The sequence below is a fragment of the Lissotriton helveticus genome, chromosome 5_1 (assembly GCF_964261635.1).
Source record: "Lissotriton helveticus chromosome 5_1, aLisHel1.1, whole genome shotgun sequence".
NCBI lineage: Eukaryota > Metazoa > Chordata > Amphibia > Caudata > Salamandridae > Lissotriton > Lissotriton helveticus.
Genome location: NC_136065.1, coordinates 1,937,005,478 through 1,937,027,723, shown reverse-complemented (window position 1 = coordinate 1,937,027,723; position 22,246 = coordinate 1,937,005,478). Strand labels below are relative to the sequence as shown.

Here is a 22,246-nt window from a genome sequence, read left to right as displayed (position 1 = left end):
AAAAGCGTAGGGCTCAAAATTGAGCCCTGTGGCACGCCCATTCTAACAGGTCTTTTTTCTGCCGTGTTTTTGTCAATCTGTACAGCAGTTGACCAATCAGATAAATAGCTGGAAAACCATTTTAGAGCATTTCCTCTGACACCAATCTCCCACAGCCGTTGTATTAAGATGCGATGGGAGATGGTGTCAAAGGCCGCAGACAGGTCGAGCAGGACGAGGATAGTTGATTGGTGATTATCTAACGCAAGTCTGATATTATGAACAACCTCGACCAACGCGGTTTCCGTACTGTGGGATGCCCTAAAACCAGACTGTGACAGATCTAGGTGTCCATTGTTTTCAAGATGACTCACAAGCTGTGTATTGACGAAGGATTCCAGCATTTTTCCAAAATACGGAAGCAATCAAATGGGTCGATAATTTAACAAGATGTTAGGGTCGGCTGTGGGCTTTTTTAGGATTGGTCTAATTTTTGCTGCTTTCCATATTTTAGGGAAGTCTGCATCTAAAAATGATTTAATAAAGAGGCTAGTCAGATGTTCTACTAGCGCAGGGTCAAGTATAGAAAAGTTCATGGTGAGTGATGAGTCGATTACGATGCCGAGGTTCTTGGCGGTAGGTGGGCTTCCGAGGGCGGTCGTCCACCAGGTGCTGTCCCATGCAGAAGGGGTGGTACCGAGGATGAGAACTTCTGTCTTCTCGGCGTTGAGCTTCAGGCAGCTGTTGTTTATTCACACTGCGACGTCTTGCATTCTTTTCTGGAAGTTGAGTTTGGCAGTGGTGGGGTCTTTGGTGAGGGAGAGGATGGGCTGGGTGTCATCGGCATAGGATACGATGTTGAGGCCGTGTTGTCGGACGATGGCTGCGAGGGGGGCCATGTAGATGTTGAAGAGGATGGGGCTCAGTGATGAACCCTGTGGGACTACGCAGGTGATTTTCGTGGGGTCGGAGAGGAAGGGTGGGAGTCTGATCCTTTGGATTTTTCCGGTGAGGAATGATCGGATCCAGTCCAGGGCTGTTCCTTGTATGCCTGCGTCGTGTAGTCTGGCGACTAGTGTGCGGTGGGAGACGGTGCGAAGGCCGCTGATAGGTCGAGTAGGATGAGGGTTGCGCAGTGGCCTTGGTCCAGGAGGGTGGGGATGTCGTCTGTGGCAGCAAATAGGGCAGTCTGTGTGCTGTGGTTGCTTCGGAAACCGGATTGGGACGGTTCAAGGACGGTGTTCTCTTCAATGAATCGTGTCAGTTTCCTATTGACTGTTTTCTCTGCAACTTTGGCTGCGAAGGGAAGGAGCGAGATGGGCCGATAGTTCTTGAGGTCGGTGGGGTCAGCAGTGCGCTTCTTGAGGAGGGGTCTGACTTCTGCGTGCTTCCAGTCATCTGGGAAGGTGCCCGTTTTGAAGGTGGTGTTGTTGGTGCATTGTAGTTTGGGTGTTATGGCGGTCGCGGCTCTGTGGTAGATGTGAGGGGGGCAGGGTTCGGTGGGTGCCCCGAGTGGATGCTTTTCATGGCCGAGGCGTTGTCTTCGGCCGTGATCGGTGTCCAGTTGGAGATGGTGGGCTGGCTGGTGTTTCTAGGGGGCGGGGGCCATCTGTGGCGCCTGGTGGATGGTCGATGAAGTTGTCGTAGAGGTTTTTGATCTTGAGGTGGAAATAGCTACCAAGCTTGTCGCAGAGGTCTTGGGATGGGGTGATGTCTGTGGCTTTGCTGTGTGGGTTGGTGAATTCTTGAATGATACTGAAAAGTTCCTTGGAGTTGGCCAGGATTTTGTTGTGGATGACGTTCCTCTTGGTGGCTCTGATCTGGTTGTGGTAGTTCGTCATGGCGTCCTTGTAGGTGGTGTGGTTTTCGGCTGTCTTGGTGTTTCTCCAATTCTTCTCGAGGCATATGCAGGTGCGTCTAGCTTCTTGGAGAGCGGTGGTGAACCAGGCGGCTTTCCTGGTGCATTGTCTGCTGGGGTTGCATAGCGGGCGTGCTCGTCTGCGCAGTTGGAGATCCAGGTGTGGAGTTCTCTGGCTGCGTTGTTTGCGTCAGGTGTCCAGGTGTGGTTGTATCAGGTGAGGGTGGAGTTAAGTTGCTCGTCGGTAACCTTGCTCCAGTTCCTTCGTGGTGGGCGTGGGGTGGTTTGGGGGCCTTAGGTTTGTTGATGGCAAATGTACGCAGTGGTGGTTGGCCCATGGCGGCTGCGTTGTGTGGCTGAATTGGACGCTGTTTCCTGCCGCGAAGATGGGGTCAAGGGTGTGTCCTACTCTGTGGGTCTGTGTGTTGATGTGTTGTTTAAGTTCGATGCTGGCGAGGTTGTCACGAAGGATAGTGGAGTTGGGGTCGCTGGAGTTCTCGAGGTGGAAGTTCAGGTCTCCAATGAGCATGTAGTTTGTTGAGGCGATGGCGTGGGGTGCGATGAAGTCGGTGATGGTGGTGGCGAAGAGTGTTCGGGGGCCAGGGGTCTGTAGACGAGGGTTAGTCGGAGTGTGGCTTTGGGGCTGGTCTGGATCTGGAAGTGCGGGTGTTCGGTAGATGGGAAGGTTTTGCTGGAGGTGGTGAGGCAGAGGGTGCTCTTGTGGGCGATGGGGAGGCCCCCTTCTGGGTGGTTGGGGCGGTCTTTCCTCTGGATCTTGTATCCATCTGGGATGGCGGTGCTGATGTCGGAGCGGAGGATGCGTTGGTCCAGGTCTCTGTCTGTGAAGAAGGCGATGTAGGGCGATAGAGAGTCGAGTAGGTTCCAGATTTCCATGGCATTGTTTGTGTTGAGGAGGATGCATTTTAGGGTGCTGCCGGTGCTAGGGTCGGCGGTGTTGAAGGCTGGGGTTGGCGGTGAGTGTCTGGAGGCAGTGGAGGCTGGAGAACTGGCCGTGGGTCGTGTTCGGCGAGGCCTGTTGGCATTCTCTAAATATTCCAGTGTTGAGTGCAAGGAGGGTGGTGGTGTTGTAGCGATGGGTAGTGGGAGGTCCTGCGTTCCTGGAACAGGCCGCAGTCGAGTTGCAGATGAGCTTGCCTTTGGCGCGCTGGCGGCACGACCGCGCAGCAGCCGCCATTAAGTTGGGGAGGTGGGAGGAAGGAGAGGTGGGAGTGGGGGAATTCCGGGGGGGGGAATTCCGGGGGGAGGGGCCGCAGGGGCAGCAGCGGCAAAAGGAACAGGCAGGCACGAGAAAATAAAAACAGTGATGGAATTAGAGCAAGACACAGATGGGAATAATAACAGTGGCACAACAGGGAAAAATTACGAAAAAAACAGCTGAGAAAGGTTACAGTGGTTGCAGGCAGTCAGGTCCCAGTTGGAGCGGACAGCAGGCGCAGAAGTGGGCAGCAGCCTCAGACCTCCCAAGGAGGAGGTCGGGTCTGGAGGCAAGAGAGGGCACAGCGGAGCTGCAGGGAGAGAGTGGACCTAGACCAGAGAGTGGACCTAGACCGGATGACGAGAGAGACAAAACACCCCTAAAAAACAAGACCACTACGACAGGGGCTTCGCCGAGGACCAAGGACGTAGTGAAAGTCCTTCTTTCCTTCCAATGAGCAGCAGGCCACTGCAAACAGGTCGTCGCCAGGGACCAAGGATGTTGAGATAGTACTTATTTTCGTGCAGTCGCTTTGAGTGCTGTGCAATCTCTAAAGTGCTGCACAGTGAATCACGCTAGTTCCTAGGATACGCTACCTTTATGAGTGCATCGGAGAGGCTGCACTTGTACTTCGCGATCCTCATGAGGGACTTTCAAATAATGCAGCACTGTAACCGTGTTAAAGGTAACACAGTAGGGGTTTAAATAAACACACTAACAGCAAAGCAAAACTTTTTGAGGAATCTTCCCCCTCAATTAACATTGACCTCCCAAATGCCCCTCTAAAAATCCGATGAACATCTGCACACTTGGTTCGGTGGTGTTCCAGCCACTCATTGCCACTTTTGTAAAGTATGAGTCCACTCATACATAATATAAATAAGATTTAATTGTACTGGAAGACCAGGGAAATCACAAGTAGGCAACCTTCAACTTCCTCCTAGCTCTGTCAGTTTCTCAGTAACCCGCCCTTAAGCAATCTAGACTCTCTACCCGCCTGTTACCAGGGAGCTAGGCACGAGCTTTAAAATATTGAAAGACAACAATGAAGGAATGCTTGACATAACCCACTGGGTCTTTGTAATGCTGGACCCATCCAGCATTACACATCTGAAGACCCGAAAGTGTGGGCTTGGTTCAGATAAGGTGCCTTCTACAACATTTAAATGAAGACTAATTTAACTCTGAGGATGCTCGTCTAGTTCATAGGAGGAGTCCTCCATCTCAAAGCAGAAGCCTTGTTCAAATCAGAAAATGTAGCTTTTCCTACGCCAGGGAGCAGGGCCACTTAAATCAGAAAAATTGCTGATTTTGAAGGCGCCTTTACATACTTGGTAAATAAAGACTCGATCAACCCTCCAACGTCTTAGAAGGAATCCTGCCCAACTTAGAGAGAAGAAGTGGAACAACTCGGAGAATCAAGCTCTGACGAGGAAGACCCCGAGCTTAGAGCAAAGGTTCTTTCAAAGTTCTGAAAATTAAGGTTTAAGCATCAGGAGGTTCATTAATTGAGAGAAGGTTTGCTTAACTCCAATGAAAAAACTCATCTGAATCGGAGAAGAAATTTAATTTGACTTGGAGAAGGACTTTCATCGGCAGCTCTGGCACACACACAACGTCGTGTAACATTGGACAGGGCTTGAGAGTATGAAAAAGCACTTTCTTTCTTCTCTTTCTGAGTAACATAGAACAGTTACATCATGAGAGGCTTTAGTAAGAGCCGCTGACCGTGTAAGCCCATTTGATCTAGGAAGGCCATCAACGCCCGACTCTCCGAGTTGTTCGAAGCGAACCACGTCGTGGACACCTCCCAATCTGGCTTCCGAAGCAACAACAGAGACTGCACTTCTCACCACCACAGACGACATCCGCTCCCTCCTCGACCGGGGTGAGACAGCAGCCCTCAACTTACTAGACTTCTCGGCCGCCTTCAACACCATTTCCCACCGCACCCTAATCACCAGACTCCACGACGCCGGCATCCGTTGCTGGGCTCTGAACTGAATCCACTTCTTTCTCACCAGCCCGACCCAACGAGTCAGACTACCACCGTTCCTCTCAGAACCCATGGAGATCAGCTGTGGAGTCCCCAGGGCTCCTCCCGGAGCCCTATCCATTTCAACACCTACATGGCCCCACACAGCCATAGTCAGAAGCCACAGGCTCAACACAGTCTCCTACGCCGATGACACCCAGCTGATTCTGTCCCTTACCAATGAACCCTCAACCACCAGTACCAGCTTCCACAGCGGAATGAAGGCCGCGTGACATGGTTGCGGGACGGCTGCCTCAAGCTCAACTTGGACAAGACCGTGGTCCTCATCCTGGGATCCACAGCGTCAGCCTGGAAGGACTCCTGGTGGCCAGCTGCTTTCAGTGCTGCTCTGAGTGCTCTTCCCACCCAGATGGACCACACCGCAACCTTAGTATTATACTGGACTCTTCGCACAAGATGGACCACCAAATCAATGCAGTTTCCTCAGTCTGCTTCCACATTACGCCTACGCCAAAAGACTTTCAGATGGATCCCCAAAGAGTCCAGAAGAACGGTCACCCAGGCACTAATCCCGAGCAGACTCAACTATAGCAACTCACTCTAAGCCCGCGCCACCTAGAAACAGCTTAATAAACTACAGTATGTCCAAAACGCCGCCGCCTGACTGGTCCTCGACATCCACCACCGCAGCCACATCATGCAACACTTCTGACAACTCCACTGACTTCCAGTCAACAAAAGAGTCACTTTTAAGCTCCTCACTCAAGCCTGCAAAGCCCTACACAACGCAGGACCAGCGTACCTGAACCACTGCCTCACATTCCATGTACCCACCAGACAACTCAGATCCTCCCAACTCAACCTCACCTCCATCCCCAGGACCCACAGACTAGAACTGGAAGATCGTTCTCCTACCTCGCCGCCAAGATCTGGAACACCCTACCCCTGCACCTCAGGCAATCAGCGTCACTGACCCAATTCAGGAAGGACCTCAAGACTTGGCTCTTCGAATGATCAGCAACCCAGTCTGACCAGCAGCCCCGGCCACACTTCCAGCATCTTGAGTCCCTTATGGATGAGCAGCCGCGCATTACAAGCCCGATTGATTGACTGACCAAACACACAGAAGAATCCTTAGTAGAACTCTGAGGTTTGTTCATTTACGTAGAAACTACATGTACTGGAGAAGGTATGCGAGAACCTAGTCTAGTGCAACCCTGAGTGAATGAACAAAAGGAGTTTGCTGAATTGGCGAAGTCGACACTAGCAGGACACAGATTCAGAGAGAGCACGTCCACTTGCTTGATCCTTGGAAAATGACGAGTTGGCTCCTTTGAACTGAGGACGTGCTACAGGCTGTGGCCGGATAAGTGCAGAGAGGATCCACCATGGAGGTATTTTATTTGTCACGAAAGAAGTTCTCGTTGTTTGCTTGTGTTTAATAGCCAGGAGAAAACACACAAAAGATGCATTCGATCTCTAACGTCATGATATTAATGTTTCTTTGCTTGTGGAAGCTGAGCTGGAGAGTCAAAATCAGCCTAGTGAAGCTTGCCTGTTTTGTTGTCTCTTGGTACACCTAAGAGACTCTTCTTCTTAACTGAATAAAGCACTGCATATTACTAGTTTTTGTGTGTCAGAGTGCGCCTGGGGGTGGCACAGGGCAGGGAGGGTGGTTCATGTCATTTACCTATGGTATCCAGGGGTCGGTCCCAATTTGACTCTGCAAACTGAGCCAAGCGCAGCTTTCCACACTTGACTCTCAGGGTAGTGAGGGCAAACAGTCAAAGGCTTTCCACGGAGATAGTGAGGGTGACAAGAACTCAGAATTCAACAGTCAAACAGACACAATAATAAAGTGTCGCTTGTGTTAAAAGAAAGTACTTGCATCTTACAGCCAAATAAAATACCACACACAACACTCCAAAGGTGATTCAGGTATAGGGTTTCAAACTCCCTACAGGGGCTAGTGAAATACAGTTTCCTCGAAGGTGCCCATTTCCCCTTCTCCCTAGGGAGTCACTCTCAACCCCTAGGGTTCCTCCATGCATAGGACAGCTATGGCACAGACATGGCATGGGTGCACATCACTTTAAATTACCCCCAAATCTTAGCTTGTAGGTCAATTCAGTAGTCTTTCAAGCCCAAAAGGTTCTATTGACAAGGATTAGCATCAAACCTCCTGTTTGCATACGAGTCTCAGTCCCTGAGATGTTTCAGCGTCATGTTACCTGCTCTTATGGTGTGGTCAGTGACACTGTCAGTGGACTGTGGCTGGCAGTCGCATGGCTCCTGGATCACTGGGGTTCTACAGGGCACTCCGCATTAATCTTCAGCAGACGCAGCCTATGAGGGCTGATGCAGAAGGATGGGTTGTGTTTTTAATCATGTGCAGTTTTTTTTAGCCTGTTGTCTTGAATGAAATTATTTTATACTGAGCTGAATTACAGAGGATTCGCAAAAGGATCTTAAGAAAAGGCCCGACAGTTCACTTACACCACTGGATGATAACATTATACACCAATATGACAAGGAGCTATTCCAACCTATCTACATATGCAGTGGCTGCTACATTTTGTGTGCAATCCATTACCAAGGGGCTCACCAAGGTGCTATTAACTACATTATGGCCACACATACTGGAGGTTATAACACTGTTATGCTACATACCAAGAGGCTAGTACACAATATCCAAATGTGCCCAGGGCCTGTTATTTCTACTACGTCCCATGTTTCTCTTATGTTCCGATATCCAATTGTATGAAGGGTCTGTCATTTCTACAATATCCTAATTTCCTTGTGCCGCTCACATTCTTGTTTTCCCACCCTCTGGTCCCGCATACTGAGAGGAATAACCACACAATGGCCATGAACATCTAGGCATTTTAAAACTATCCATGTCCCCACCTTTCAGGAGAAACCAGATCTGATCCATCCATTCTTTGGCTTCCGCAGGACTTGCTGCCGTAAACTGTAATAGGGAATAAATTGATCAGAGATGGGGTTTAAGACAGGCTTCCACAAAGAGCAGCGTGTGAGCTAGTGGTAGTTCTATAGCTACATGTAAGTAGCTCAATTAACCTTATATCTTGTACACTAAAAATAAATGTGTTAGTGAAAAATGCTTATGTGCAAATTTTTTGTAAAATATGCTCAATGTACAAATTTCAACAGTAGAAATGGTCTTAATATAATCATTTTTACTCTTTCTTTTTTATATCATACTCATTGCATCACCGCATGTTAAAGACTTAACTGTGTAATACTGATTTTTATAACTGCATAAAAGCAGAGTAGGCAAATGCCCATTTTCCATTCTCTTTAGCCTCTCAACATGAGTACATTTATCAGCATCTATGTGCAAAAAATGCGATCCATACTAGAAAAAGTGCTTTACAGTATTTTATGTAAAAAAATTATTGATAAAATCTGTATAAATTCACCGATATAAAATGAACTCTAAAACGGAAACCCATTTCTAAAAACCCAGTGTGTACATAATGTAAAAAAACATTTTAAAAAAACTTTGTGCAATTGGGAAGCTGCTCATCATCTCTTGTTCATTGTTCATGAAAGCTGTTTCACTTATTTATCAGACACATTTATCACTAGCACAGTAGATAAATATGCAGGAATGTAGAAAACTCACATCAGAAACAATTATGTACATCCCGATAACTGAACAATTATTATTTTTTCTCTTCTTACTTCTCCTAATCTCTAACTAATACAGGGACTTTTAGTATTATTTGATTACAAGAAGTGATGCAAATCTTCTGTCGTATTTAACCCATTTGGACTTTTACTGTCTAATTCCGGAATGTAACGTGTCTCCAGTTTCCTCAGCACTTTTTCTCGATTGCCACCCCCTCTGCGGGGTGCCACTGCATCAATGACAAAATAAGAAAGGCATGTCAGCACATTACAATGGGTGGCTTTAAAGTGCCTTGCGACCAGATATGAGTTGTCGTTATTGACGATCGCCCTGAGGTGCTGCAAAATCCTGATGTGCACCTGCAACTTTGTGCTGCCCACGTAACATAAGTCACAGGTGCACGTCAGAACATATACAGCAAACTCAGTTCTATATATATATGAATGATATGTGATCAAGGCACCTCGATGCCGAAACGCGCAATAGCCGGCAGAGTTTGGAACCAATAAAGAAGATTTTGTGCACTGAACTGTGGTCCGTGCTCTACTTTGTGAAATTGCAGAAGCCGTACGGCAGTGGAGTGATCAGGAGATATATATATATAGGACAGACAGCTAGATAGATAGATAGATAGATAGATAGATAGATAGATAGATAGATAGATAGATAGATAGATAGATAGATAGATAGATAGATAGATAGATAGATAGATAGATAGATAGATAGATAGATAGATAGATAGATAGATAGATAGATAGATAGATAGATAGATAGATAGATAGATAGATAGATAGATGCAAAAAAGAAGCAGAGAACTCTGGGTAGTTCTCAAGGTTAGGAGAAAAGCAAAGCACGTGTCAGGGGTTGCTTTTGTTCATTTCAGGTTGGCTTGGTTGGTATTTTACCAATTCAAAGCTGTAATACTGTGCCTGGAGTGGAATAGGCTTTTGTCATTTTACAGCTCAGCATGGATGGCACTGTGCTAGTCCTTTGCTTAAAAATGTTGCTGTAGAAATGGCAAAAGACTTTGTCCCTCTCTATCTCGGCGTGGATGGCACTGTGCTACTACTATGCTTAAAGACTTTGATAGAAAGGCAGATATTTGAAGTGAGCAGATTTAGAGTGTCGCTGGTGTTGAGGGTGCTCTACACAGGAGCTGCTTTCCACCTAAACTTCCCAGAGTTCTCGGCTTCATTTTTGCATAATTTATGCATCACTCTATGCCTGAAAGGGAATTGTTTTGAGATTTTATATATATATATATATCTATATATATATATATAGCTATATATAGATATATATATATAGACATGCACACATGCCACTCCTCTCCTGTCACTTTTTGTGCCTTTTCTCACCCTCTTTCTGCTACTTATTTGGGTCTTTTCTCTTGCTTGTTCTGCCTTTTCTCACTCCCTGTGCCTTTTCTCTCACTTCTTTTCTGACCTTTGCCATCTCTCTTGCACTGTGATATTTGTGCCCTATCTATCCAGCTTCTTTGCGTGCTCCCTTCCCACTGCCTCTGCGCCGCCCTGCTTCTTCCTCCACCTTACCTGTTGCGCACACCTCTCTACCTCCCTGCTGTCACGCTCTCCCTCAGCTTCGCCCACCACCCCTGTGCACCTCCCCTTTCCAGGTGGGAGGGACAAAAGCCATTAAGCTGGTGCATATGTCAGCAGCACCACCCCCCAACCCCGGACTTACCTGTAATCAGTCCTTTGACCAGATCAACGCCTTTGTGGCCCTACCTCGCCTCTCTCCTTTTGCTTTCAACTTGATCTCTCTCTCTCTTTCTCTGTGACTTTTGTGCAACTTCTCTCAAACTTTTTTGCCTTTTCTCTCACTCTTTCTGCAATGTTTTGTGCTTTCCCCCCCGCTCTTTGTGCCTTTTCTCTTGCTCTTTCTGCTACTTCTTTGTGCCTTTTCTCTTGCTCTTTCTGCTACTTCTTTGTGCCTTTTCTCTTGCTCTTTTTGCCTTCTCTCACTATTTCTATTTTTCTGTGCCTTTACTCTCAGTTTTTGCCTTTTTCTTGCCCTCTATGCCATTTCTAACTTCTTTTGTGGCTGTTGCCATCTCTCTCATTCTTTGTGCACTTTGTGCAGTCTCTCAATCTTCTCTGTATGCTCTTTTCCCACCATCTCTGCACATCCCTCCTCAGCTCCTTAGCTATTCCGCGTGCCTCTCTCTTTCCCTACTGTCGCACTCCTACTCAGCACCACCGACCTCACCTGAGCTCCACCACCCTTGAGCTCCTCCCCTTCTCAGAACCTACTTAATGGTGAATGCGTACAGTGAGCGTGCCAAAGGCAAGCCCATCTGCGCCTGCCCGCCCGCCGACTGGACTGCGCCCAGAAATCCCAAGTCTTTTCCTACCACAACCCCTCCATTCTCCTTCACTGAGTATTAGGAAACCCTTTTCCAATAGTGTTTACTAACCAATTCCTACTCGCCTCTTCTTTATGTGCCAGGAAATAGTGTTCTTTTTTAGTTTCGTAGTTTTTATTGATTTTAAGTGACATTAGGTAATTAACAACATGAAATGATTTTCTAATTACCAAGCTTCTCATCTAAACCCTATTTCGCCCCATCATTTGGTGTCAGGACATGCCTATCCCAAAGTAGGCCTACCACCCAATATATATTTTCCAATTACTTATGTGTCATGACATCTTTGACCATGAAATGTTACCTCCTTGAGATTTTAGTCTAATCTTTGAGTTCCAACCCACAGTGGATACATATAGAAAACGCATTGCATTTCCAAGAATGCAAACATGGAAAGAATTAATCATTCGTAGTTTTAATATCCCCAATAATGAGAAGGGTGATGAGAAATGTGCTGCAATGATGTCATACATTACGTCATTAGTGAGGTCATTTGTCACAATGTGCGAGGTCAGGACAAGTGCACTGAACAGCTTAAAAAGTCTAGCAAATTCCATTGTTTTTATCATAACCATAAAGTTCCTGTAACTGATGTTTTATAAAGAAACATTTTTAGAACACTCAGTTTGCAGTCTGAATAGCCAACTAGAACATTAACATTTCAATGAATTTCTATGGTTTCCATATGACATACTTTAGTGCTTGCCCAAAGTATAAATTAGGGAAAGGACGTGACCTTTGACTATACTCTGCACCCAGTTTCTTCCATCCCGAGCATGCTGGGCCTTACACAAAAGTTACATTCTTTACACATACAGAGCATGTAAGAGGGCATACATTTCTACTGATACATGTCCCAGACATGTTATTTTCTCACCTGGTAAGTGCGCTTGTCGTAGGATACTAGCTCAAAGCAGGAGTCGCGTCTGGAGTCTTTGCGCAGGTGAGGGGCAGTTCTCAGGAGATAATGTTTCAGGTGAAAGGCGCCTTTTTGCTGCTTACCTACAAGACAGTAAAGAATAAGGGAACCTGAAGGACTGTATTTGCGAGGAATCGAGCCCTGGTGCAGGTCCTTAACCTTTGATCCTTTTAAATGTTAGTGGGCCAGGCTGTGAAATGCGTTTTAGGCTTCCTCTGGCTCAACACCAAACCATCACCTCATTCCTTGTCAATGTGAAATGGATGAACCTTGCATGAAGTGTGACAAGTGTAAGAAGGACATGTTGTGTCAGGTTATTTGCATAATACACATCTCTAGCCTATGTATGGCATCCTTGAGACGTGGGCCACAGGAAATCACAGGACTCCGGACAAACATTCGGTGGTGGCAGTGGTGGAGTGGATCTGATGAGCTTGAAAGACACCACCAAAGGTTCGCTTCTAGAAACGAATGAGACGCCAACGAGAAAGCCAGTCGCTATGCAGGATTCACAGGAGATCCAGCTGGCGAAGCCCCCGAATGGATGAACGCTCATCAGATGTTTCCAGAACAAAACACAGCTTTTGGGCTGCCATGGACTCTAGTTACTTTCATGGCCACTCACAGCTAAAAACAATGTATTAAATCTCTTGGGGCTCAGCATGTGCCCTTCTTCGAGAATGCTTGGTAGTCATCGCAAAGCAGCGCATCCTTGCCCAGAGAAGTTGCAGATTTTGGTCCATGGGAATTTCACATTTTGGTGGGACCAGGCTGCCTTCTCCCACTCCTTCATGCAGGAAATTGCAATATTCCCCATTAAGGATTCTTTAAGGAATGAATAATTAAACTATTTGAGTTCTGTCTGACCGTGTGCACAGCAAAGCGATGTGCGCAAAATGTCGATTGTTGTCCATAGAGATTCTGGGTTGTTTTCAGAATCTTTACATTCACAGAGGAACGGTCAAATGTGTCTATGTAACAGACATTATTACGCGTGCTGTGGTCAACGCCATGCTTACCTTTATCACTGCCATAATAATAAAAGATTCCTTTGCTGAGGACACACCATCGCTTCTGCCATTCGGAGCCAAAGAAACCGTGATCTGAGAGAAAAACCAGTAAAGATGGCGGTCACAGCAATGTACTCACTCTGGACGACAGCAATTTGCCCTTCCCAGTTCCTGGCTCTGTTGATATGCAGTCCTCGACAATCACTTTTTGATCCCCTGCTTTGCCCGGTTTGTGCGGAGGTGCACAAATTCCTCTGTCCCAACATGGACCCCTCAGAACTTCTGCAGATAGCAAATATGAGCGGTGGATCAAATCCAATCTAAAATTCCCTTCACACAAACAAAACACTGATTGTGGCAATAATCTTTAAGTGCAGTTGTATATTGCAGCAGCCTTCTAGTGGGTCTCCCCAAACCCTCCTTTACTGACTGGATAAGGTAATAAATGTACCAAAATGTTGTACTATCCCCTGCTCAATTGGTTGTTATCTAAGCAAAGAGGCTTCTACAAACTTTTCGTCTCAGGATTCAAAGCAAACTACCCATTGACACACTCAAGTCCTTGTGCCTCTACTCAATACCCAAGGGTGGCCAATCAAAATTCCTAGTTCCACAGACAAACTCTATGCATTGCATCGAGATTATGTTTCTTCTCGGGCCTCTTTACTGGAGATCTCTTTACCATAAATATTGGTTTAATGCCACTGCTTAATCTACACACTTAAAAACACCTCACCCAAGGAATTTAGTAATAAACTACCTCAGTCTGACACATTTTTGCCTTCTCCATATATTTTATTATCAATATTTCACTAATTATGTAAAGTTACACAAATGATGAATATATGTACTGTTTTGTTTTAGCCGCCACTTACAATCCCATCCTGCTAGCCACCATCTCTATATCTTCTCAACTAAAGCGATACCAAGCAACTGTACTCCCATCCGCTTGCTATGCTCAATTCTAAATCCAAATGTATCTGTCACTCAAAAAGTTAATGAATAAACACTTACATCGCCTGAGAGTGATACTCACCTCTGCATTTCTTCTCCAGGTATCCCTGCAGCACCACACAGTCCAGTTCTTGTGCACCTTTTAGTCCAATGTCTTCCAAATCTAAAAGTAACAGAAAAAATAACGGTGAGTCATAGTGTGCCAAATAGTGCAATCGAGCCAGAGTGGGAGAGGGACACAATACACGAGAGGGCAAGAACCGGGCAGACACAAGTATGTGGAACTATATGCCTTTTACCACCTCGGTCTTCTTCGAGCTATCCTCTAACTTGCAGCCTCTACCCCCAGGCAGTGCTCTTGTGGTGATTTTCAAAGCTGACTACTGTGACAATATACAGCAGCCTCCCTGTCTGTTAAATCTAGAGACAATTTTCAGTGCATATCGCACGCCTTATTCTTGACCTCAAGTGTTGCACTCGCTCCCGGCCAAACAAGGTTTGAGTTCAACACCCAGTGTCATGATCAGTCCTTCCTCCTCAAAGTCTGTCAGAAGGCAGGCCAGACAGACACCCACGAGCAGGCTCCCAGTGCAGACTCTCCAAACATCTAATGGCCAAGAGCAGACTCTCCATAGATCCAGTGGCCCAGAGCAGACTCTCCATAGATCCAGTGGCCCACAGCACACTCTCCACACAGTCAGTGGCCCAAAGCAGACTCTCCAAACATCCAGTGGCCCAGAGCAGACTCTTCATAGATCCAGTGGCGCAGAGCAGCCTCTCCAAAGATCCAGTGGCCCAGAGCAGACTCTCCATAGATCCAGTGGCCCACAGCACACTCTCCACACAGTCAGTGGCCCAAAGCAGACTCTCCAAACATCCAGTGGCCCAGAGCAGACTCTTCATAGATCCAGTGGCGCAGAGCAGCCTCTCCAAAGATCCAGTGACCCAGAGCAGACTCTCCATAGATCCAGTGGCCCAGAGCACACTCTCCACACAGTCAGTGGCCCAAATCAGACTCTCCAAACATCCAGTGGCCAATAGCAGACTCTCCATAGATCCAGTGGCGCAGAGCAGCCTCTCCAAAGATCCAGTGGCCAAGAGCAGACTCTCCTTAGATCCAGTGGCCCACAGCACACTCTCCAAACAGCCAGTGGCCCAGAGCAGACTATCCACAGATCCAGTGGCACAGACAGACTCTTTCACAGATCCACTGTCCCAGAGCAGACTCTCTCCATATATCCAGTGGCCCAGAGCAGACTCCCCACAGATCCAGTGGCCCAGAGCAGACTCCCCACAGATCCAGTGGTCCAGAGCAGACTCTCCAAACAGCCAGTGGCCCAGAGCAGACTCTCCACAGACCAGTGGCCCAGAGCAGACTCTCCAAACACCCAATGACCAAGAGCAGACTCTCCATAGATCCAGTGGCGCAGAGCAGACTCTCGACAGATCTAGTGTCCAAGAGCAGGCTCTCCAAACAGCCAGTGGCCCAGAGCAGACTCTCTCCACACATCCAGTGGCACAGAGCAGACTCTCCACATATCCAGTGGGCCAGAGCAGACTCTCCATAGATCCAGTGGCCCAGAGCACACTCTCCATAGATCCAGTGGCCCAGAGCACACTCTCCACACAGTCAGTGGCCCAAAGCAGACTCTCCAAACATCCAGTGGCCAATAGCAGACTCTCCATAGATCCAGTGGCGCAGAGCAGCCTCTCCAAAGATCCAGTGGCCAAGCGCAGACTCTCCTTAGATCCAGTGGCCCACAGCACACTCTCCAAACAGCCAGTGGCCCAGAGCAGACTATCCACAGATCCAGTGGCACAGCCAGACTCTTTCACAGATCCACTGGCCCAGAGCAGACTCTCTCCATACATCCAGTGGCCCAGAGCAGACTCCCCACAGATCCAGTGGCCCAGAGCAGACTCCCCACAGATCCAGTGGTCCAGAGCAGACTCTCCAAACAGCCAGTGGCCCAGAGCAGACTCTCCACAGACCAGTGGCCCAGAGCAGACTCTCCAAACACCCAATGACCAAGAGCAGACTCTCCATAGATCCAGTGGCGCAGAGCAGACTCTCGACAGATCTAGTGTCCAAGAGCAGGCTCTCCAAACAGCCAGTGGCCCAGAGCAGACTCTCTCCACACATCCAGTGGCCCAGAGCAGAACTCTCCACATATCCAGTGGCCCAGAGCAGACTCTCCACAGAGCCAGTGGCCCAGAGGAGACTCTCTATAGATCCAGTGGCCAAGAGCAGACTCTCCATAGATCCAGTGGCCCACAGCACACTCTCCACAGAGTCAGTGGCCCAAAGCAGACTCTCCAAACATCCAGTGGCCAATACCAGACTCTCCATAGATCCAGTGGCGCAGAGCAGCCTCTTCACAGATCCAGAGGCCAAGAGCAGACTCTCCAAACAGCCAGTGGCCCAGAGCAGACTATCCACAGATCCAGGGCCCAGACAGACTCTTTCACAGATCCAGTGGCCCAGAGCAGACTCTCTCCACACATCCAGTGGCCCAGAGCAGACTCCCCACAGATCCAGTGGCCCAGAGCAGACTCCCCACAGATCCAGTGGCCCAGAGCAGACTCTCCACAGATCCAGTGGCGTAGAGCAGACTCTCCAAACAGCCAGTGGCCCAGAGCAGACTCTCCACGGACCAGTGGCCCATTGCAGACTCTCCAAACACCCAATAACCAAGAGCAGACTCTCCATAGATCCAGTGGCGCAGAGCAGACTCTCGACAGATCTAGTGTCCAAGAGCAGACTCTCCACAGATCCAGTGGCGCAGAGCAGACTCTCGACAGATCTAGTGTCCAAGAGCAGGCTCTCCAAACAGCCAGTGGCCCAGAGCAGACTCTCTCCACACATCCAGTGGCACAGAGCAGACTCTCCACATATCCAGTGGACAAGAGCAGACTCTCTCCACACATCCAGTGGCCCAGAGCAGACTCTCCACAGATCCAGTGGGCACAGAGCAGAACTCTCCACATATCCAGTGGCACAGAGCAGACTCTCTCCACACATCCAGTGGCCCAAAGCAGAACTCTCCACATATCCAGTGGCACAGAGCAGACTCTCTCCACACATCCAGTGGCCCAAAGCAGAACTCTCCACATATCCAGTGGCCCACAGCAGACTCTCCACAGATCCAGTGGCCAAGAGCAGACTCTCCACAGATCCAGTGGTGCAGAGCAGACTCTCGACAGATCTAGTGTCCAAGAGCAGGCTCTCCAAACAGCCAGTGGCCCAGAGCAGACTCTCCACATATCCAGTGGGCCAGAGCAGAACTCTCCACATATCCAGTGGCCAAGAGCAGACTCTCTCCACACATCCAGTGGCCCAGAGCAGACTCTCCACAGATCCAGTGGCCCAGAGGAGACTCTCCACAGATCAAGTGGCCCAGAGCACTCTCTCCGCACATCCAGTGGCACAGAGCAGAACTCTCCACATATCCAGTGGCACAGAGCAGACTCTCTCCACACATCCAGTGGCCCAGAGCAGAACTCTCCACATATCCAGTGGCCCACAGCAGACTCTCCACAGATCCAGTGGCCAAGAGCAGACTCTCCATAGATCCAGTGGTGCAGAGCAGATTCTCCACAGATCCAGTGGCCAAGAGCAGACTCTCCATAGATCCAGTGGTGCAGAGCAGATTCTCCACAGATCCAGTGGTTAAGAGCAGACTCTCCACCGATACAATGGCGCAGAGCAGACTCTCCCCATCCAGTGGCCCAGAACAGACTCTCCAACCAAGGAGCAAACTTCCATAGATTCAGTGGCCCACAGAAGAGGGAGGAGGATCGGCACAGAGAAGGAAGTAAGATCCGTAAGAAGAGGGAGTGGGATCCTCAAGGAAGATCCACACCGTGGAGGTTCTGCACAGAGGCAGGAGCAAGATTCGTGCAAAGGAGGGCGGTAGATCCGCTCAGAGGAAGAGCTGCACAGAAGAGGGCGAGGGATCCACACAGAGGCAGATCCACTCAGAGAAGGGAGAGGGATCCACACACAGTCAGATCCACACAGAGAAAGATCTGCACAGAGGAGGGAGAGGGATCCAGACACAGGCAGATCCAAACAGAGGTGGGAGGAATATGTGCAAAGAAGATGGAGGAGGACCCGTACAGAGGAGGATCTGCTGGGATCCGGGGCCCGAGACCATGGAATGACCTTAGAAGACGTCAGCTTAGAACTGAATCTCAGCGCACAACCCTCGGTTTAGTAAACTGTTGAACCTGAGTTACACAACCGTGTGTTCAATTTACTGCCCAACCTGAGCGTGGCATGGCCTGAGGAGGGTGGATCTCTGCCCCGCCTGAGCCTGGCACGGCCTGAGGGGGCTGGATCTCTGCCCCGCCTGAGCCTGGCACGGCCTGAGGAGGGTGGATCTCTGTCCCGCCTGAGCCTGGCACGGCCTGGGGAGGGTGGATCTCTGCCCCGCCTGAGCCTGGCACAGCCTGAGGGTGGATCTCTGCCCCGCATGAGTGTGGCACAGCCTGAGGAGGGTGGATCTCTGCCCCGCCTAAGCGTGGCACGGCCTGAGGGTGGATCTCTGCCCAACCTGAGCGTGGCACGGCCTGAGGAGGGTGGATCTCTGCCCAACCTGAGCGTGGCACGGCCTGAGGAGGGTGGATCTCTACCCCGCCTGAGCCTTGCACGGCCTGAGGAGGGTGGATCTCTGCCCCGCCTGAGCGTGGCACGGCCTGAGGAGGCTGGATCTCTGCCCCGCCTGAGCCTGGCACGGCCTGAGGAGGCTGGATCTCTGCCCCGCCTGAGCCTGGCACGGCCTGAGGAGGGTGGATCTCTGTCCCGCCTGAGCCTGGCACGGCCTGGGGAGGGTGGATCTCTGCCCAACCTGAGCCTGGCACAGCCTGAGGGTGGATCTCTGCCCCGCATGAGTGTGGCACAGCCTGAGGAGGGTGGATCTCTGCCCCGCCTAAGCGTGGCACGGCCTGAGGAGGGTGGATCTCTGCTCAACTGAGCCTGGCACAGCCTGAGGGTGGATCTCTGCCCCGCATGAGTGTAGCACGGCCTGAGGAGGGTGGATCTCTGCCCAACCTGAGCGTGGCACAGCCTGAGGAGGGTGGATCTCTGCCCAACCTCAGCGTAGCACGGCCTGAGGAGGGTGGATATCTGCCCAACCTGAGCCTGGCATGGCCTGAGGGTGGATCTCTGCCCAACCTGAGCGTTGCACGGCCTGAGGAGGGTGATCTCTGCCCCCCTGTGCATCCGGCTGGATTCCAAGGTCCTCGGGGTCACTTTCTCGCCTCACTATCATCCTGATTCTGTTGCGTTCTTGCATCTAGAGGCCTAAAACGGCCCAGGCGGCTTGTAATGTTGTGTAAAACTCTTTAACTAGTTAAAAGAAACATTAATAACGCTGGTACTGCACTGGGGTCCCTGGGAGGGCCCGTGGCAGGCAGGCAGCCTGCGCCCCCTGCACTGGGGTGCCTGTCCGTGGGCAGAATGCAGGCCATATAAATATTACATGAATGCGCGCGGGCCGCTCCGATGCCACGCTGGGGGCAGCGCATCATGAATGCCGCATTCAACCTTTATTTAGATGGCGGCGCTCGGAGGCCCAGCGGGGCCGGGGGTCCACGCTGGCAGCCTCCCATCCGCGAGGCCGCACGAATTGAATTACTGGGGCCGGGAGGAGGCGTGATAAACTCTGCTCCGCTCCGTAATCTCATTTCCCCTCACTTCATTAGCGCCATGGGGTAAAGCCCGGGCCCCCCAAGCGCTGGCAAATCAAGGCCGCGGCTCGCATGTCTGCGGCCGGGCGGCAGGACTGCCAGGCTCCGGCGCGGCCCCTCCCTGCCCGAGGCTCGTCCTTGAGCCACGAACCGTGCATACCCATCCCAGAGCACTGCCGCGCGGCAAGGCAGCGCGGCAAGGCAACTCAGCCGGCGAAGGCAGCTGCTGCGGAGCTCCGTCTCACCTGCAGGTCACAGGTTCACATACAGGCGAGGTTATGCTATGTTAACAGAGATTTGTATAGCACTGACCTGCTGTCAGTAGCTTGATTGATTGATTAAATCTAATTGGTGCTAATATGGCGAATACCACTTAGATCGGTAAATAAATACAAAAAAAATCTTGTAGCATGAAGCGCAAAATAAACACAAAAAGTGACAGCGGGATGGGGAGCTGGAAAAAAACTACGCGAGGGAGAGAGCAATTCGGGGCGGGCACATGGAGAGCGCATCTCGGTATAGTCATTCAGTCAATCTAAAGGGTGCTCTTCATCTGCCTGTTAATAAAGGGTGAGGCAGTAAAGCGCTTAGAACAGGCCACACTCCCCAAGACAGAGAATCGGCCCATTCTCTAAGGCAGTCTGGAGTACCTAAAAGACAACTCCTGTAGTACTTTTTTAAAATATTCATTTTTGAATCACCCCAAACCATCTCAAACAGTAAATACAGGTGAATATTCCAGCCATAGTTACATACAGGTAGTACAACTAGAAAGGACCGCGCACCTTAGCAATGTGGGAGTAGAACTGGAACACCTAAGTATTAATCAAAGGACCGTACGCGGAGCCCTGCTTTCTTTATTCATCAATGTTTATTCATTCCCAGTAGAAAGAATGAGATGATCTGTGCTGAGAGGGCCTAAAAAGAACCAGCAGAGGACAAAGCAACAAGCGAGGCAAGAGAATGGTAATTGGAAGTATTTTATATAGCGCTTACTACGTCAGACGAAGCGTCGAAGCGCTTTTCGGCGTGTAGAGAAAAATGGCAAAGGAGGAAGGCACTAGGTTAAAAGGAGGTAGTTCGCATTGTGAGAGAGGGCCGAGAAAATAATAGGAGGAGAGCGCAGGACAAGAGACAGAGGGATACAGAGGAGATAACCCAGTCAGAGAGGGGGGGGGGGGGGAAACCACAGGTCGAGAGAGAGGAATGACTGCAGGGCAAGAGAGGGGAGTCTGCAGGGCGAGAGGGGAGAGACCATAAGGCGAGAAAGAGGAGACGGAATAAAAGGGTAGTGTGACCAGATTCAGAAAAACAAAAATTTAGCAAAAAATTAAATACTACAAATTTACATCAACCTGGGGTGCACAGAATGATATAAATAACACCACTCATCAACTCAAAGACACAGACAACAAGGCACCAAGGGGATTCATTAAATGCGTCTTTTAAACTTACATAATTTGTGTTAATTAAATTGCTTTCCGATAAGAGTTGCCAACAAGTCCTCCCTGTAAATTCATATAAATGAACCTCCCTCCTTTCAGTTGACCCTCGGAAAAATGGGACACGTGCTAAATTTGCAGAAATCTGCCCGGACAGCTCGCCAAAAACCGGGACTGACCCGGCAAATCCGAAACACGTGGACACCATTGAGTTGCGATGCGACTACTGAATGAAGGAGACATCAGAACAGAGTGACAGAGAAGACGACGGGGTGACAGAGAGAAGATCTAAGGATGAGAGAGGGAAGATCTTAGGATGAGAGAGGGAAGATCTTAGGATGAGAGAGGGAAGATCTTAGGATGAGAGAGGGAAGATCTTAGGATGAGAGAGGGAAGATCTTAGGATGAGAGAGGGAAGATCTTAGGATGAGAGAGGGAAGATCTTAGGATGAGAGAGGGAAGATCTTAGGATGAGAGAGGGAATGTCTTAGGATGAGAGAGGGAAGATCTTAGGATGAGAGAGGGAAGATCTTAGGATGAGAGAGGGAAGGCCACAGGTCGAGAGATCACAGAGTGAGAGGAGAGGCTTCATAGCTAGAGATTAGACGGAAGGCGAGAAAGAAGGGAGACTGCAGAGAAGATGAGGATATAACAAGAGGAAAAGAGAGGTGTAACTGCGGGGCAGGGGTGAGGTGGAGACAGCAGGATAAGAAAGGCAGCAGACATTAGGGCAAGAGAGGAGAGAATGCAGGGCAAAAGGCGACCGCAGGTTGAGAGTGGGAAGGCCAAAAGATGAAGGGAGACAGCAAGGCAGGGCAAATTACCACTGGGCAACAAAAGAAAGGCTAAAGGCTTAGAGAAGAGACTGCAGGGTGAGAGAGGGGATACCACAAAGTCAGAGTGAAGAGACTGCATGGAAAGAGGGGGCGGGCTGCACGGTAACATAAGCCAATAGGTTTCACATAGGCGTCCCTAATGTTTTAAGCCATGTTGCACAGCAGTGCTGCTGCTCGGCAAAATGGTTAAAAGTTTTCAAATTAAACAAGTGCTATGACTCAGTCAGCACTGCCTGCGTCACATCAATTTCTTTAAAAACAAAAAAATGGTGGCAGGAGGCATCTTGGAAGGAGGACGTGCAAG

The 22,246-nt window shown here is 49.4% G+C and overlaps 1 protein-coding gene across 1 annotated transcript in view; it reads right to left on the bottom strand.

The window, feature by feature from the left end:
• Positions 1 to 22,246, bottom strand: part of SKAP1 (src kinase associated phosphoprotein 1) — a 1,469,988-nt gene that overhangs the window by 288,432 nt on the left and 1,159,310 nt on the right. The window contains exons 5-8 of the mRNA XM_078645553.1: positions 14,056 to 14,136; positions 13,029 to 13,112; positions 11,968 to 12,092; positions 7,957 to 8,020 (exon numbers count right to left, since the gene is read on the bottom strand). Of these exons, the coding sequence (XP_078501679.1) occupies positions 7,957 to 8,020; positions 11,968 to 12,092; positions 13,029 to 13,112; positions 14,056 to 14,136 (354 nt within the window). The remainder of the gene's footprint in view (positions 1 to 7,956; positions 8,021 to 11,967; positions 12,093 to 13,028; positions 13,113 to 14,055; positions 14,137 to 22,246) is intronic.